An 18784-nucleotide genomic window follows, 5' to 3' on the forward strand; every position below is an offset into this window, starting at 1 on the left:
CCAGCAGAGTTAATTAGGCTTTATATTGCTTACTGAAGCAGCGAATCTGTGGTTACACATATCAGAACCAGCTCCGCGCTCAACAACACGCTTCCATCACAAGGCACGCCAGCACACTAAATCCATCAAGGATTTCCAAAGCCGATAACTGCTGAGGATTCATCCACTGAGCCACGTTTGAAGGACGTTATAGAAGAAAAAAAGAGGGATATAAATAATTCACATATACACAATATGAAGAGAACAGAAATGAAATTCAAGTGGCCTGTTTTTGGCCCTGGAGAACAGCAGTGCATATGGCTTTGTGTTTGCTCATTAATTTGCTGGACTGGTTAAGGTTTTGATCCAAAAACACAAATTAATTGCTATTAAATGACAGCAGTAGGATAATTATGCATGCATGAATGCCCACAACATTCTTCTTTTCTTCTCTTTTAGGTTAAGCAAAATAATCACTGGATTTGCCAACGTTTGTCAAGTTATAGTTTTCATCGAATCTTTAAAAGACAACCAGAGTTTTGTTTAAAGCAGCTGGATAGCAATTAAACTAATTGAACTGCTCTGAATTATTTACTTCTTTTTTTCTGTACTGTACAGTACATCGTATTTCTACATGTTTTCAATTTGAGGAGAACATCGTCATTATTTAACTAACTTTTTTTGCATGCTAGTCAATTATAGCATTAGCTTGCATAGCCCTGCCCAAAAAGGCAGGCTATAAGCAAAGCAAACTCTAATTGACATATCAATCAAACAACTCTTTCCGTCAAAGGGGGCGGTTCTTGATAAGCTATCGACCCAACCTTTTGTAGTCTAGTCAAAGGTCTGGCAGTGAGACTACCCTACTAACACTAACATTATCATTACATTTAAAGTAGTAGCTATAACATGATTTGGCCAATTGTACGAGCTTTTCAAATACTAATGAGCACTGTAAATGTTTTTACAAGCCCTTTTTTTACATTGAGTTTCATTATATTTAAGGGGACAATTTGCTCTCAAATAGTCACACACACACACACACACACACACACACCTGTCTGGTTCACTATCTTTGTGGGGACTCTCCATAGACGTAATGGTTTTTATACTGCACAAACTGTATATTCTGTCTCCTTACACTAACCTTACCCCTAAACCTACCCATCATCACACAAAACTTTCTGCATTTTTAAATTTTCAAAAAAATATAATTTAGTATGTTTATTAACCCATTTACTTTGTGGGGACAGCTGGCTGATGTAGGTGATTTTACTATCCTTGTGGGGACACATTGTAATATAAACATACACACACACGTTTGTTTCTCTTAGTGAGGACATTACATGGACTTCCATTGATTTTATATCAGATTAATGATATTTTGTTCTAAGGCCTATCCCAACTACCCCTAAACCTACCCAAAACAGAAACGTGCAAAACTCTAGATTTAATTAAAAAGATGTTTTTGGCTGCTTTAATAGCCTTTTTTAACTAGTGAGGACCAGTAGAATTTCATTTTAGGAATTTGCTGCATAGGTGTCTTGCATCACACAAACTATTAAAACAGACAAGTAGGTCTATATGATCTGAAAAAACAAAACACTTTTTTTTTTTATCCTGGTGCTGTTTAACTTATGATACATACATTTCCGTGAATAAGCTACTTTTTGTAGCTTATAATACTTACTTAAAATTATCTTTACGAATCAATGTGAGACAGAGTTCGCACAGGACGTTTTGAATGTCATATTGTGTATGGTTACTGCGCTCGCGAATGACTTTGCAAATCAATTACCATGTCCCCATTTCTATATCGGTTCAGGTAACAAAGCTGCGGCAAGCAGGATGAGCCCACTGTAAAGTAAGGTGAAATCACCGCGCTGTCAAACAGTGTGACTGGCGCGAAAGCAAGCATATACTGCCTCTGTGCGTCTCGCGCTCTCTCTGCTCCACGAACACCGATCGCGCGCGCAGAGCCAAACTAGAGAGCGCGAGACCTGGCAGCGGAGAGACCTTGGGGAGGGAGAAAGGGAGTGTGCTGGTTTATGTAGAGGAGAGAGAGAGAGAAAGAAAACGAGAGAGAGAGCGAGGTTGGGAAAAGACTACCACCTCTATCCATCAGCCGAGCATCCTGCGGGAGTCACTTCGTGCGCGCGAGCGGTCGGTGCGGCATTTCTGTCCGTCCGTCCGAGCAAATGGATCATAAAACAGCGTAGGATGTGACAGAGGGACGCAAATAAAAACTAAACTATCATTTTTCCGACCCCAAACACGCTGGTTATTCGTTTATTATTTTGTTCTTTCAGTTGGGTTCTTGTTTTGTGTTTTTCCTCATTAATGTGCGGATTTTTTCGGCGAACACTTTCTAAGTGATGTCAGGAGGAAATGTCATAAATGTAGCTGAATTAATGAAAAGTTGAAAGATTTTTCGTGGGTAAGTAGCAAAAAACTCAACTGTTGAAAATGAGTTTGCTGTGTTTTGGACTAGTAATTTTTTGCATTATTTTTATTTGTTTTATTATTTTTCAATGAGATTCATCAGTCTGGTTCAAATTTAACAATTTTTATTTGGGCGCAGCTGTGGATAACCGCGGCTGAAGTGTTAACAGTACACATCTTGATGCTCGTAAAGTAAGAACTACAGCACTGTCCGTGTTTACCGTCCAATATTTCGTGGCGTTTTATTGTTTTGCATTAAGCTCAACAGGTTCGCATCTGTTTCAAACTGCTGTGCTGAAGGGTTCTGTGTCTCGAGCAGAAATCGTGCCTTACCCTTTGGAGTCTGTCTTACATGAGCTGAGAATGAATAGTTTTGCAATCAGCTTTCTTTACGAGTTATCATGATGTATGTGCTGTATAATATTTGTTGCCACTGTAAAAGCAATCTTGTAAAACATGTTAGTAATTTTCTTTAATTATAATATAAATGCATTGGTATAGTAAGAATACATTTGTGCAAAGCATGGCCTATAAAAAATGCCTGGTAAAAAATAGACAACTATTTTGTTTCTTTGTAACAAAACTAACTAATAGGTTTAAGGTTTGAGGTCTAATACTATTTTTGCCTATTTGTGTTTTTTCCCTTCTTTTCCATTGCAACTGTCTTCCCTATCTTTCCTTGTGTTTCATTTCCCATTTTTTACGTACTTCTTTTTACTGTACTCTACTTGATTGCTTCCCTTTTACCTCTGCTGCTCAATTCTGCTGGCATGCTGTCCGCTGTTGCCATATTTTCACTCCCATTTCACATCTGTCTCACTCTTTCCCACTGGAATTCTCCTCTTCCTGTCCTCCCACATTTGCCAATCTCTCACTCTTATCTATATTCCCATCTCCCTGCCTCTCTCTATGTAGATGGGGTCTAATCTAATGTCAAGCTGGTTGTGAAGGTGTTTGATCTGGTCCCCTCGACCCCAGCCGGAGTCCCCATGGCTGCTGGAGTGGCAGCCTGGCTCCCCTTCGCTCGGGCGGCGGCCATAGGATGGATGCCCGTGGCCAACCTGCCCATGCCTGTCGCACCGACCAATAAGAACAAGCGACAGGATGAGCTTATCATCCTCAATGTCAGCGGCCGACGCTTCCAGACCTGGCGGAACACGCTAGACCGTTACCCTGATACGCTCCTAGGGAGCTCCGAAAAAGAGTTCTTCTTCAATGAGGAGACTAGGGAGTATTTCTTTGACCGAGATCCGGATTCGTTCAGAAGTATTCTTAACTTCTACCGCACAGGGAAGCTGCACTACCCGCGCTACGAGTGCATCTCTGCCTACGATGAGGAGCTGGCGTTCTTTGGAATCATTCCCGAGATCATCAGCGACTGCTGTTATGAAGAGTATAAGGACCGCAAGAGGGAGAACACGGAACGTCTTATGGATGACCTTGAGGACAACAAAGACAATAAACCCCCCAACATGACTTTCCGCGAGACCATGTGGAGGGCTTTCGAGAACCCGCACACTAGCACCATGGCACTGGTTTTCTACTATGTAACCGGATTCTTCATCGCCATATCCGTCATCACCAACGTGGTTGAGACGGTTCCTTGTGGTTCCACGCCGAATCAGAGAGACATCCCTTGCGGGGAGCGCTACACAGAAGCGTTTTTCTGCATGGACACGGCTTGCGTAATGATCTTCACGGTGGAGTATCTGATGCGACTGTTTGCAGCACCCAGCAGGTACCGCTTCATGAGAAGCGTGATGAGCATTATCGATGTAGTAGCCATCTTACCATATTACATTGGGCTTGTCATGACCAACAACGAGGACGTGAGCGGAGCCTTCGTCACGCTACGGGTGTTCCGCGTCTTCCGGATCTTTAAATTCTCCCGCCACTCCCAGGGTCTCCGAATCCTTGGCTACACGCTGAAGAGCTGTGCGTCTGAGCTTGGCTTCCTCCTCTTCTCCCTCACCATGGCCATCATCATCTTTGCCACAGTCATGTTCTACGCTGAGAAAGGCTCCTCGTCCAGCAAGTTCACCAGCATCCCGGCCTCCTTCTGGTACACTATAGTAACCATGACAACGCTGGGGTGAGTCATGTTGTCTCGGAATGACTTTCTCTCTGTATATTTTTACACTTTTTAACCCTGGACGCACATCAAGTCACACCCCTAATACATTTCAGCTTAAAGGGATAGTTCACCTAACGCTCTCAGAAAAAAAAAATGTAGAAACTGTACCTATAGGGGTACGGGAGTTTGTCACTGGTGAGGTACCCTTAATGTTACAATATTATTACCCCTAAATCATAAGAGTTCATAGTAGTACCTTTAAGGTAGCCTACATATAACTACTGTAATATGCACCTTTTAGGAGTAGAAAGGTGCAAATATCTTTCTGACAGAAGAAAATAAAAGACTGCGTAACACAAAATTAGATCATTTTAAAGAATGTTTGTGTTTTGGACTGCACTGACTTTCATTGTATGAATATAAACAGTTCTTCACAATATCTTCTTTTGTGTTCCGCAGAATAAAGTAAGTCATCCAGGTTTGGAACAACATGAGCATCAGTAAATTACGACTTTTTGGGTAAACTATCCCTTTAAGTAGGCCTATGTACACGGTATTATAAACCAACTAGCAACTTAAATGAACACAGCTGTTTACAATATAACATTACACCTCATCAAAAGAGAAGACGTTTCCCTGCAGCTTGTGTATTTTCCTTCTTTTCTGAGTTAACTGCTATTAGCATCTAACCCTAATGACCATGGTTGCTGACTGCAGTCATGCCTGCCCAAAGCAGCGGTAGGTTTGGATTTAACTCACTGCCCCGGGCTAGACTTTATTCATCCCTATTATGCACCAATTAATATTTAAGCCTGTGTGAAGCAAGCAGAGGAACATCCTTCAGCGTTTCTCCAACACTCTAACAACAGACTGCAGAGCTGTATAGCCCCATTCACTTCAACGCTGCCCCTCATAAATCACAGGCCATTTATATGTGTTCATGACTGATACATGTAGACGTTTGACACAGTGGTTTTAAGAGTATGTGTAGGATTAATTTAGGCAATTAGTTTGAGTGATTATATGGTGTATAGTTGAGTAATCGGCTATATATCGGCTGCTACAGCTGTAGCTGTTGTGTCACTCTGACTTTGAAACTAGAGCTGAAGTCAAAACCGTCTTTGACTTCCTGTTTAGATGGCTGATCATTGGCTGAGGCCACTGCCCTTGTGCCCTGTGACCTCAAAACAAGAAGATTAAGGACTTCATTTATTGTGAACAGTAACTCATGAATGTTACATTGCCAAATGGTTTGGTCCTTGATGAATACAGTTGTGTCGGTGTTCAGGTGACTTTTTCTGAGGTAGAATTACAAAGAGTTAGAAACATACTTACTTATTTACGCTTTCCTTTGAGAGTAATCTGTGTATATGAGAATGGCCGAATAACAGGTCATCGTGGGCATTGTGTTGAACTATAACCTTATATATCATCCATATTGTTGTCTTAATGTGTTGGCTAGTTTTACATGGATTTCAGAGTAGTGCAGCTCTTTACTCATCGCACCAGAGATCCAGTCTCCACCTGCATCTGAGACTTGACCCGAGATGAGAGCGAGAGAGACTCTTCTCATCAATAAATCACATGGTAGAAGTGTGTGTCACTGTGACTAATGTTCTCAGGTACATGTGCTGAACAATGTAAACCACAAAGTCATTTCCAACCCCGTTGACGTCATGTGTTCTCACTGCATGTGTGTGGGAGTGTTTCCCATTCAGTTCAAACCAGGTGTAAGGGATAATTTTTACATCCCAGTTTTTCTACAGTTGATTGTGTCAGTAGGTTCAGGTTTGTATCAAATCACAACACACCTGTTGATTCTAAGGCTTCTTATCTGTGCTCTTGACCAATGCAGTGGTGTGTTTTACACGCCTGGTGCTTCTTTTATTCATTGATTCGTTCACACTGAAGTTGTAACCCCTTAGGTCCTACTGTGCGGGCCTCGAACCAGGCTCTCCGGCGTGGAAGGCGGGCACTCTAACAAGGAGGCTAAAGAGCGCAGCCTCTGGCGTCAGTCGCTAGAGTGCCTCTTGAGATTAGGGGAGTCTTACTAGCTTGCCTCTGTTACACTCATCCCCCCTAAACCTCACTCCCATCTGGGTCACAGCACCATAGTAACCCCTCAGGTCCTACTCTCCCCGCTCTGTGCGGGCCTCAAGCCCGGGTCTCCGGCATGGGAGGCGGACGCTCTAACAAGGAGGCTAAAGCGAGGGAGGTTTCCTCGCACAGCTCTTACTAGCTGGCCTCCGTTACACATATTAATGGGGTCTCCACCTCATTCCGCCAGAGTGAAACTCAGCACTGCAGTTCAGCTTCTCTGGTGAGACTGAGACATCAAGTTAACATGTAAAACACAGACCCACTGCCCTACGAACACATGCGTGTTGAGCTTAGATAACTAGTTCATCAGAAATATCAAGCATATTGTGTGTGAATGGTTAACTGTTCTTCTGTGCCTTGTCATATGTCTGAAGTGTTTTCCTCCTCCTCTGTATTGTTTACACCAGTAACATTTAATTTAGCTGCTCTACTGTTGAATTTCATGGCTCTGTGTTTTGTCTTGGCAAGACAGCTAGTCTAAGAGTTGAAAATAAAGCAAAAGAGTGCAAAAGGAAAGAGAGAGTGGAAGAAAAGAAAGGTATATTGCTTGGATACTGCTCTTTCTTAGTTTAGGAGACTTCAGGTTGTGTTTTATCTAAATATCAACTTTGTCTTTGATGTTTCTCCTAAACGTCATAGAGATGCATTGACACTAAAACTCTGGCTGATATCATTAGTCTGGTAATTATTAACATGTTATGGCTGATAACCCATAAATGGCACATTATAAAAATGTGAATATATTTTGTCTGAATAAATAAATAAATCATAAACGTGGATTTAGGCTAAATTTAAAATATGAACATCTAAAGATTACATTTAACAGTCTTATTATTAAATTATTAGAGTTTTAAAGATTACATTTGCTGTCATCACATAAATGTAATGTAAATGTTAAAATTAACATCAAAATTAAATATCCAATAAGCAGATATAAATTAATAAATAAAATACATTTCTAATATTGACCGATAACCAATATGGTATAGATATATCATGCATCCCTAAAATTTCTTAGGATAAATAAAAGCTTTCCTCTGAAACTCTAGAGGAGGCACACGTTTCTCAGAAAATAAAAAATCTGAAAAGCAGGAGATTTTCAAATCTCCAATTGCTCTTCATCTAATCTTATTGCTATCTAGGAGGAAAACTGAGATATTAATGCCATCTCTTTTGTGATTTTTCTGTCCTATGGGATTAACCTTTGGCATATGAGTGAATGAGACCAAATGATTGCAAACCGTCTGTTGTGTGTTCTGCAGCGAAACATCAGATTTTGTGTTGCATAAATTGTCCAAGCGATGATTCAGTTGCATCATGGTCCATTTGTTAATCTGGCCCTGAACACAGTACTCGAACAACCGCGCCAGATCCAGGCAGGGTTTTATCTGCATTTTAAAGCTGTCAGAGAGAGAGAGATTTTGACCATATGAGGGAAGAGTCTGTTTTGAAAATACTTTGAGCTTTTACACTTGTGTTTCTGCTTTAAAAACAGGAGGCTGTAGAAGGATCGCAGATTTACCGAAGGGAGGTGGGAAGAGAATGAATGTTTTTTTTTTATTGATTTATTTATTTATTTGCGGTAATATGTGGTGTTGACCTTTAGGTGGAGTAGCATATTCTAAATGACCTTTAAAGAAAAACACAAATCTCTAGTGTGCTTTAGAACACAGTGGTTTGCAAGAGATGTACCTGAAATATCATATTCATTCACTTTCTCTCTATATATAATTCTGAATACTGCTGCCTTATTAGCCTCTAGCCCTGCAGTAGTAGTTTTACTGGTTAAGATACAGTATGCTCCCTATGTTACGGACCTATGAATTCTACACGCTAATGTTGCTGTGAAGAAAATCACCCTGCTAATGAGGGCTTTCAATTGTTACCACAAGCATTAATTAACATGACACTCAAAATTCCCGCCCCTGTTGCAAGCGCTGAATAGATCCAGACTAGCCATTCGGCCCCAACACGTCTCACTCTCTCTAGCTTCAACGCTGCTTCTATTGCTCTGTTGGTGAACATGCTTTGTCGATACTGATCAGAAGCATTGATAAAAGGGAACAAAGGATGAGCGAGAAGAGGATAAGGGACAGAAAGAGAAATGAGGTTGAATCCATTAGCAAGGGTGAATGATGATAATCACCCACAGCTGCAGGGTGTCAAAACGAAGCGTTTTATATCGGTAAGGCAACATATGTCTCTGTGTGTGTGGGGGGGGGGGGGGGGTCACTGAGTTCAGAATAGAAGTTTTTCTCATGATGTTTGCTGTCAGGGGTTGTGTAGGAGCAACACAGTACAAAAATCGGTAAAAATCGACTTCCAGTCGCACCAAGGAGGCTTTTGTGTTGCTAATGCACTTGATCTGCTTTGCTGTACATGGAGATTTGAAGTTCTCTACATCATGGACTGAAGTAGATATCATATGGTGAGTGTGTGAGGAAATGGATATATAGCAAAACTAGCAAAAACTATAGCAAAAGGTGAAAACATTACATTTTTATTTTAAATTTAACGGTAGTACAAAATAGTGTTTTTCTTTAAAAAAAAAAAGGTCTAGGTCTCCTATTAATGAAATAATTAAAATAACTGATGATACACAAATGTTTTAATATATGAAACGTGTTTGTCCACTTTCCTTATACTGCATATGCATTACAAAAGATGGCATTTATTCTTTTTAAAATGCAGTTGTACTTTTTCTTAACAAACTAATTTAGATCTAGTATATTCCAAGTCTGAACCTTCACTCCACACATTTCTAACAGAACATTTCTCAGAGACAGAACATTTCACATTATTTTGTGAACTGTATAGGAAATAGATTTACATAGATTTACTGTAAGTTTGCTCCTCTTCCTTTTTTGGGCACTCACTGTCTTTTCCTGTAGCCTTTCTCTACTCATCTGCTTCTGAAATTGCATATAGACCTTCTGTGTAAGTAGGTTCTACATTTGATGAAGAACTACAAAAGTATGAATGTGTATAGTATGAATATCAAGTATGAATGTGTGTAGTATGAATGCAGTCTGAATGTACTTCATCCACTGCCATGTTGGCATTATCATGAGAGCTATACATTTCCCTGCCATTCACGACTCCTCTCCCATGGAAAAGTAAATTATCCATTAGATGTGAACTTTAGAGTCGTGGCAGTATTAGGTCATCCGGATATCTTTTTTGCCAACTGTTTTATGTATACTGTGAATTTAGACATACTCATTTCAAATACTGTACTGCTTTTCACCTAGTAGGAATATATGCGCATTCAGACATGCAGGGTTGGTCTCTGAGGCAAATTCTTGTCTCACAGTGAAAAAAGATTTTTAAGTATGCCATACAGTTTTAAGAAAATAAATATTATTACTGACAGAAATGTATCCCAAACCAAAATACTGTGTTGAATCAAAATTTACTAGGAAATAAATACAGGCCAATTTGACTCTCTTTATACATTATATGGGTAGTGATACAAAATAATTATTCCCCATTCTATGAGCAAGAAATATGAAAATTACATTGATGAAGTTCTGAAACAAGTTTTTTGAAAAATTCATGGAATATCAAATAAATGTTTTCATTGATAAAATGTTTAAAAATATCACCGCATGAACAGGTCAGTTTGACCCCATTTATGCATTCTAGGGTTAATGAAGAAGCAGGTCACCACTTCTACGAGATATGGTACTGAACAGAATGGCATGAATCGTACAGCATGTCTTCAGAAGACCAATTTTGTGATACTTTCATGTTGTTTTCCTTGTTGAAGTTCCAGAGCCCATTCACTGCATGGGGGGGGGGGGGGAAATCAATCTGTACTATTCTTCATAATTCAGCAAGGACAGAAGTTTCATTTTTGGGAGAAATAATCCTTTAAAGCGAATAACAAAAGTATAAATTCAAGTATTCACTCCAATCATTTCTCTCTTTCTCTCTATTTTCCCTGCCACCCAGTGAACTTTTAACCTGTCTATGCTACATCCATATCCACATATCCATCTCTAAATACTGAGTAAAAAGAGAGGTAAAATGCATTTGTTTGTTTGTGCTTTTAACTCTCTTCATTCGACGGGCTCTGTGTTCCAAGCGCTCGGTTTAGAGTTTCTGTGATGGTCAAATTGCTGCCGTTTCATCCCATCAGCCCTCCATAAACACACATTTCCACCATTAGCGATCAGATCTGATGACATTTAATGGGAGCATCAATGAAGGAAGGTATTGTTACTCTGTGCCCAGTAGAAAGAGCATTAAATCCATTACCCGTACAGTTATTTCAACAGGCTTTCAACCCAGTACCGATTTTAGTTCATCTAGTGGTCACACTGATCATCGATGTCTGGATTTCTGAGGGTTTTATACTGATTTGCCGAACCTTTGTTTGTGTTTGTCTGCTGGTTTAAAGCTGTCGACAGAAGGTATGAGGAAAGATTACAGGTGTTAGGTCAAGCTCTCCACTTTAATGAAAGGTCATGGAAAAGAACGGAAAGAGGAAAGAACGTCTGACCTTTGAAACTTCAGAAAATGCCACTCCAAAAAGTAGGCTATTTACTGTGATAATCAACTCTTGAGGTCAGTGCTGTGAAGCTATAGGTTATATATACTAGGCTATAAATTGCATGCAGAGTTGGCACTTAAATTCACCCAAGTTCACCCAAAAATGTTAATTCTTTCATCTCACCCTCACCCAAATAACTCCTGACTGACTTTCACTATATGGACAAAAAATGTACTATACCATAAATAACAATCATACAAAATAAATGACAAATTAATTAAAAATAAATTACATGTACATAAATTCTTCTTCCCTATTTTATTATTTTTATTTATTTTATTTGTGCATGTGCTCGAATTACACATTTCTGTCTTGATGGCTAAATATGAATAAGATTAATAAAACAAATAAGGAATAAGAAATTAAGAAAAATGTTGCATCTTATAAAAACAAAGGATTACCAATGAAGTCACACGGCCGCTCGCTGATACAGAGGTGTGAATGTTGCTACAGAGTGATAAAGGTTTCAAGTTTAATTCCCTTTTGTCAGGGGACAATTTTGTGATAACCTTGACCTGTACTATATGCCGCTTTTATAATCTCTATTCCATTTTAGGCTCCTAGCAGGTAAAGAGGCGCTTTTTTTTTCACAAGCACTTATCCTATTTCTATGGTGCAGACACATAGCAGCCAAAGTGAGGGGGCAGCGAAGTAAAGCCCAGGGAGTTGCTGCAGAGAAGATACCCACTAGGTTACAATTCATTTTCAGTCCTGTCAAACTGCCCCGAATATTTATCTGAAAGATGTGTATGCGCAGCCCACGTCACCCCAGAGAACGCTGAATGATCATTGAGTGGAGGCAGTGTCTCCATCGCGCTATTGGCTGCTGTTCACACAATAAATCCCGCCCCTCGTTTTCGTGTGTGTTCAGATTCGCAAATCGATTACAAACCGCAAATCTGAATGAACAATCTGAATCTCCGTGTCGGTGACCATCATGACAACTGCAGTGTTTACCAAGCTGTGATGACTGATGACCTGAAAATAAGTTTACTATTAAAAAGAACACCTGAACATCAGTTCACAAGAAATATTAAATGTTACTGTGGTCTTATAGTTATTATTTTGGAATAAATGTAAAAAAATAATGGGAAATATACATTTAAAAAAAACTCATATAGCATATACAGTAGCATATGCCAGGATTTGCCATTGCTCAAAGCAAATATTTTCACAAATAATTTACTGCTGTATTCGTTTTATAGTCGTCGCACATTGTGGCTATTAAACAGAGTAAAACGCATGAGAAAGATATAATAGTTTGGTCAAATATGACATTTTGGCTGGTATGGCAGAGGGAGCAATGCCTCTGGACGCCCTCCTGTAGTGCCGACCCTGATTGTATGCTGTATATTGAGTGCTTGTGACAGGTGTACAAATTGCCATCCTTCTTCTCAGCATGGGGAATGATCATTGTTTCCTGCTGAAATTCCCATAAGCTGATGTATCGAGGCTCTTGGAAATCATATATGAGAGTATTCATTAACCCATAATGTTTGTAAGGAGAGAATCTGTGTGTTCATTGTCATAAAAAGCTCATTAAAACTGCATAGAGAAAGAACAAATGAATGATGATGATGATGGTTTTTTTGTGCTGCTGTGTGCAAATGACCGTGCTAAAGTTTACGCAGCTGTGTGATCATCTTAAATATGACATTTGCAGTATTGTCCCTCTTTCATACAGACACTCACATTTCCCCCTGAGACCGCTTCTGTGTGTGTGTGTGTGTGTGTGCTGTAAACGTGTAATTTTGCTCTCGGCTGTGCTCTTTTCAGCTGTAATCGTTTCACGTCTGGGTTTTAGTGTCTCTGAGTGTAGCTGATCCACACTCTGATTCGTAAAGGTTTCAGAAGGTGATTTGTCACTCAAACACATGGAGTAGTTAAGAGCAGGCGTCTGACAGATTAGTCTCATGACATGGAAAGACAGCATAATGAATACATTTCAAGACTTTATTCATTTCCGCCAAAGCTCTCTCTTTTACAGTTTGCAGGTTCTTACTGTATGCAAGTAAAATAGAAACTAAATAAAACTGTGTATATAGCACCTCTTAAAATAGTGTTAAAAAAGTGTTTTAAAGAAGACTGGCACGAGCCATTCTTGATGTTTATAACAGGGTTGATTAAATTGTATCACAGAACCCCAAATACGATAAACCCTTTGCTAGGGACTTCCTTCCTAAAATATAAATGAAGCTATATAAGTTCATGTATAAAGACACATTTATAACTTTTTTTAAACAAAGTTAACATTGAGAGTAGTTACAGTATATGTAAAAACCTGAAGAAAAACATACATAAAACTACAGTTGTCAATAGAATAAACTGTATTAGTCTCGTGATATCTAACCATTATTTAGAGTGGAACAAAAATACATGTCAAATTTGGTAAACACCTATTGGAAACACTTTATTTTACAGTGTCATTGTTACATGTAGTTAGTAGTAATAACTATAAAATATATATAATTACAAGCAACTAACCCTAAACCAAACCAAACCCTTATCCTAACCATATAGTAAGTACATGTAGTTACTTAATATAATTACAGTGTAACAAAGACTGAAAAAAGTGTAACCCACTTATTTTATAATAATAATAAAGAAGACTACATTTATATAACATTTTTATATAAAAATGAATAAAAACCTATAATATACATTTTTATTAACAGAGTAAGGATGACGAACAGAAAGTAGCTAGGATGCCCAGTCATGTACCAATATTCTATTCTATTCTGATATAATAAAAAGTGAGTGAAATGAAATGCATAAAGGAGGAAGAAAAGTCTGTGACTGAGGTCTCTCCCACTCATTGTTTCTGTTTAATGCATTTGGTCATTGACCACTGTCATCTTAACTGCTGGTAATGAATCTGCTACTGTCACACTGAATAATGATTTCACTCCACACCACCACCAGCTGCTGCTGCTGCTTGGGGCTGTGCGTGCGTGCGTGCGTGTGCGTTCGTTCGTGCATGTCTGCGTGCGTGTTGTATGCGCATGTGTGTTTGTGTGACGGGATCAAAACTTTGCTTGTGCTGCATTGAATAAACTGGGATAAATGTCTGTTGTTTTTGTCTTTGGGCTTCAATTTAATCATCATTAGTGACTCATTCAGAGACACATGAAATGGATGGTTTGACAGTCACATGACTGGAGCAGCAACACTTCATACATACTGATGCGCACACACACAAGCCAACACACACATAAGACGCAAATAAGCACACACCCGCAGCTACCCTTCTGTCTCCCGCGGATCCTTTTCGGCCCCAGCTGGTGCTAATGTCACTAAATAATCATCACTTCTGCGTGGTGTTTATGTTTACTCCTGATATTAGTTGCTCATGGCAACAAATTAATTAATGACTCTGCAGTGATAGCTCCTGCTGCTCTGAACTACTGCATATAAAAACAAATATGCAGCTTTAAACAGATGGACTGTGGCGTGAAAAAGTGGTTTGTTGTGCCTACCAGCCTTTGAGATCCAACTCTCTTTTAAAAGAGAGGACATGTGACCAAACACTGCAAAAATTATTTTCTTGATCTGTCTTTTTCTTGTTTTCCAATTAAAATTATGCATATTTAAATCAAGACAAATACTGTATCCTTTATTAATTTAGTTAGAAAATCAGACTCATTTTCAAAAAACACATTTTGAATTTAGTTTATTTTTCTTGTGCAAGTATTTTTTCTTTTTCTTTTTTAAGCATAAACTTGACGGACGTTTATGCTTACAGTTAAAGTTTGTATGCTGGAATATGTATGGCTAGTATAAGTGTCAGCTAGAGGACATGTCTAAACCTATCGTCACTTTCATCTGAATGTGTAAATGGAGAGAAAGAGAGAGAAAGTGTGTGTCAGTATGTATGGAATGGAATATAGCTGACTGCATTCTGAATCTTAACACAATGCAGAATGTTGAAACAATACTTTCAAAAGTTTGGGGTTGGTAAGTTTTTTTTATGTTTTTTCAACAACAAAAAAAGTCTTATGCTCACCAAGGCTGAATCTATTTGATTAAAGAAAATGCTGTAAAAACAGTATTATTGTGAAATATAATTGTTGTTATTTAAAATAACTGTTTTCTATTTTAAGACATTTTATTTATTACTGTGATGGCAAAGTTGAATTTTAGAATTTTTCATTTTAAAATGATTATTTTTCAACAGCTGTGCTGCTTAATATTTTTGTGGAAACAGTGATACATCATAGAATATAAATTTCAAAAGAACAGCATTTATTTCAAATAGAATCTTTTGTAACATTATTAGTTTTTTTTTTTGTTTTTGTTTTTTTTTACTTTGAATATTGATTGATTTAATGTCCTTGATGAAAAAAGTATAAATTTCTTTCCAAAATTTGACCCCAAATTTTTTTATTGTATTGTGAAACAGAATGGAGTATAAAGCAGTATATATGAAGTATAAAGCAGTGTATATATATATATATATATATATATGTATTTGAATATGTCCTTTGGCAGTCCGATCAAGTAATCAACAAGAAAAACCTGAAATGAAAGCAAATGTAGTAGGTAATGCAGTTCTATGCATGCAAAATTCAGATACTTTACATATATTACTTTGCTTCATATGTGAGATTGTAAGCGTATGTGGTTTCACTACAAATAAGAGCTGTAACCCCCCAGTGTCCTTCTCTCTCACCTGTGTTATTTTCCACCGCTTTTATCTTTATTTAAGCATTACGCAATCACACCACAGGACATCTGCACCCCCCTGTTCTTTTTAACTGCATTTGTACCCCTTGACCATTTTTACCTTTATATTCCTCCTCTATGAGTATCCTGTTCTCTCTCTCGATTGGTACAGTATCCGTAGCTAGACTGCGGTGATTCAAGGTGAATCTGGTCAAACAAACTGAACATCAGCATCCCAGTGGGACCTCATCTCGCTGAGGTCACACCATTGTCCTCTCAGTGTTTCCTGCTTCACACAAATGTGGTTAAACAGCTCGAGGCAAACACACAGACCTTCTGCAAAACCGCAACATCACCTCTGATGCACACAGAGCTCAAATGTTCTCAGGACACAGTCACGTGATGCTTTTAGATGCGTCACATTTTGCGTACTTGAGCACTATGCCGTTTTGTAGGGTAAATAGTGCAAGTAGTGTGTTCGCATTGAAAATTCTAAAAACAAAAAGTGCACCTCGAATACCCAGGTGATGCACTTAATTAACCAAAAAAACAAATGTGACTCTGAACTGTCTCAGCTTTAGTTACATACAAGAGGGGGAGGGGCTTACAGACGCCGATGTTGAATGACAAAATAAAATTCATATACTACACGGTTGAGTACATGGTGTTTATTATATTATAAGTGCATAGTGTCATTTGGGACACAATTTTTGTTTTAACCTGTAGGTAAATGCTGGTTAATAAACATTTAGGAAGAGTTGTTTTGTGATTCAGGTTTGCTGAAAATAGCTGATATTTATTTGCTGAAAAAAAGAGAAAAGAAAGAAAAAACACCACAATAAAAGTATATAAATACCCACATTTTTAAAGTTTTCCCAAATACTTTCGCTCTAAATTATGGAAGCTTGTTTCCGCCACTGAATAATAAATAAATAATAATAATAATTGCGACTTGTTATCTCACAATTCTGACTTTTTTTTCTCACAATTGCGATATATCAAGTCAGAATTGTTACAATTTTTCTCAGAATTGCGAGATATGAAGTCAAAATTGTGAGAAATAAAGTCGCAATTCTGATAAATAAAGTCGCAATTGCGAGATATAAAGTCGCAATTCTGAGAAATAAAGTTGCAATTGGGAGATATAAAGTCAGAATTGCATGCTATAAAGTCGCAATTGCGTGTTATAAAGTCAGAATTGTGCGATATAAACTATTCTGAGGTAAGAAAAAGAAAAAAAAGTCTGTCTTTTTTTCCCTTAGAATTGGACTTTATATCTCACAATTTTGAGTTTATATCTCACAATTATGAGAAAAGATGTCAGAATTGCGAGATATAAACTCGCAATTGCGTGTTATAAAGTCAGAATTGTGTGATATAAAGTCGCAATTGTGAGAAAAAAAGTCAGAATTCTGACTTTATAACACGCAACTCTGACTTTATATCTCGCAATTCTGACTTTATAACACGCAATTGCGAGTTTATTTCATGCAATTCTGACTTTATATCTCGCAATTCTGACTTTATAACACGCAATTGCGAGTTTATTTCACGCAATTCTGACTTTATATCTCGCAATTCTGACTTTATAACATGCAATTCTGACTTTATATCTCGCAATTCTGACTTTATAACAAGCAATTGTGACTTTATTTCACGCAATTCTGACTTTATATCACGCAATTGCGACTTTATTTCACGCAATTCTGACTTTATATCTCGCAATCCTGAGAAATAAAGTCAGAATTGCGAGATGTAAACTTGCAGTTGTGAGATAAAAAGTCGCAATTATCTTTTAAAATGTTTTATTCGGTGGCGGAAACAAGCTTCCATACTAAATGGATGGTTCACACACACACAAAACATTTTTTTTAAATAAAATAACATCAGAGGAAAAAAATTTTTTTGATTTATAGAATCTTCTTTTTCTACCATTTGCTCATACATCTGCTGACATACAGATGCAAGATTCATTCCCTGCATTTAATAGCACACACTAGTCCACACAGAATGCACAATATAAACACTCTTGCCAAACTACAGATATTCAAATCACTCTCTCTGCCAAGCTGCTGCTATTTTAGCAGCCAAACTCGTTCACAAACATGCACGTTCACTTACATAAACTTACAAACACACACACACACACACACACACACACACACACACACTCCAGGGCACCAAATGCGTTTGTAAACAGGCAGATGGGCCCCTTCTGCTCCTGATCTCGTGTCCGTCTGCCGAGCCAAAAACTGCTGATCCAGGTCACACACTTAAGGATAAATACTGAACAATCAGAGCAGACGCAGCACATCTGTTCTCAGACCAGATTATTCAACAAGCATGTTTACATGTACTGTAATCTGTAAAAGTATACATGAACAGTGTTGGGGAAAGCTACTTTTAAAAAGTAATGCGTTTTTCCTTAAAAAATAAAAAAGTAACTATTGTGTTAGTTACTTTTTATGGAAAGTAATGCGTTTCGTTACTTTTGCGGTGCTTTTTTCACCTGGGCAAGGCTTGCTTGTTTGCTTTTTAATAACAAAAAAAAAACATTATGTAAGTTCTAAGTTCTAACCTGTACAGTAAGAGGGCACAGTTCAAACACACCTTTCAGCTGCCGTTCGGGATTGTAGAAGAATATGGTGCAGGAAAAGAAAGTTCAATTCAAAAAATGTAAAAAATGAAACACAAATGTGATGTTTAACTAAATTTTAGCTTGCTGGTATGGTTGAATTTGGATGATCAAAGGTCAGCATCAAATACATTGGTCAATAAAGTGAGATTAAAAACAAAGTATATTTGTGTTATTTAACATTTAATTATTGCTTGTTTGCAAAATATTCTGGGTTTGCATTTCGGTTTTTATTCAGTTTGAGGAATACTGAATCTGTTTTTGTGCAAGTGAGATGAGTAAATGCCTGCTCATATTTAGTCAAGAATTAAAATAAGCATCATGTTTACACACAACG

The 18784-nt window shown here is 38.0% G+C and overlaps 1 protein-coding gene across 1 annotated transcript in view; it reads left to right on the forward strand.

Annotated features, from left to right (window-relative positions):
* The first annotated feature begins 2044 nt into the window (after positions 1-2044).
* The window catches only part of kcnd3 (potassium voltage-gated channel, Shal-related subfamily, member 3), a 110481-nt gene continuing 93741 nt past the window's right edge, over positions 2045-18784 (forward strand). Inside the window, exons 1-2 of the mRNA XM_081349286.1 lie at positions 2045-2416; positions 3337-4513. Coding sequence (XP_081205412.1) covers positions 3411-4513 — 1103 coding nt within the window. The 5' untranslated portion in view covers positions 2045-2416; positions 3337-3410. The remainder of the gene's footprint in view (positions 2417-3336; positions 4514-18784) is intronic.

The sequence above is a fragment of the Scardinius erythrophthalmus genome (genome assembly GCF_964197995.2).
Source record: "Scardinius erythrophthalmus genome assembly, chromosome: 20".
Classification (NCBI taxonomy): domain Eukaryota; kingdom Metazoa; phylum Chordata; class Actinopteri; order Cypriniformes; family Leuciscidae; genus Scardinius; species Scardinius erythrophthalmus.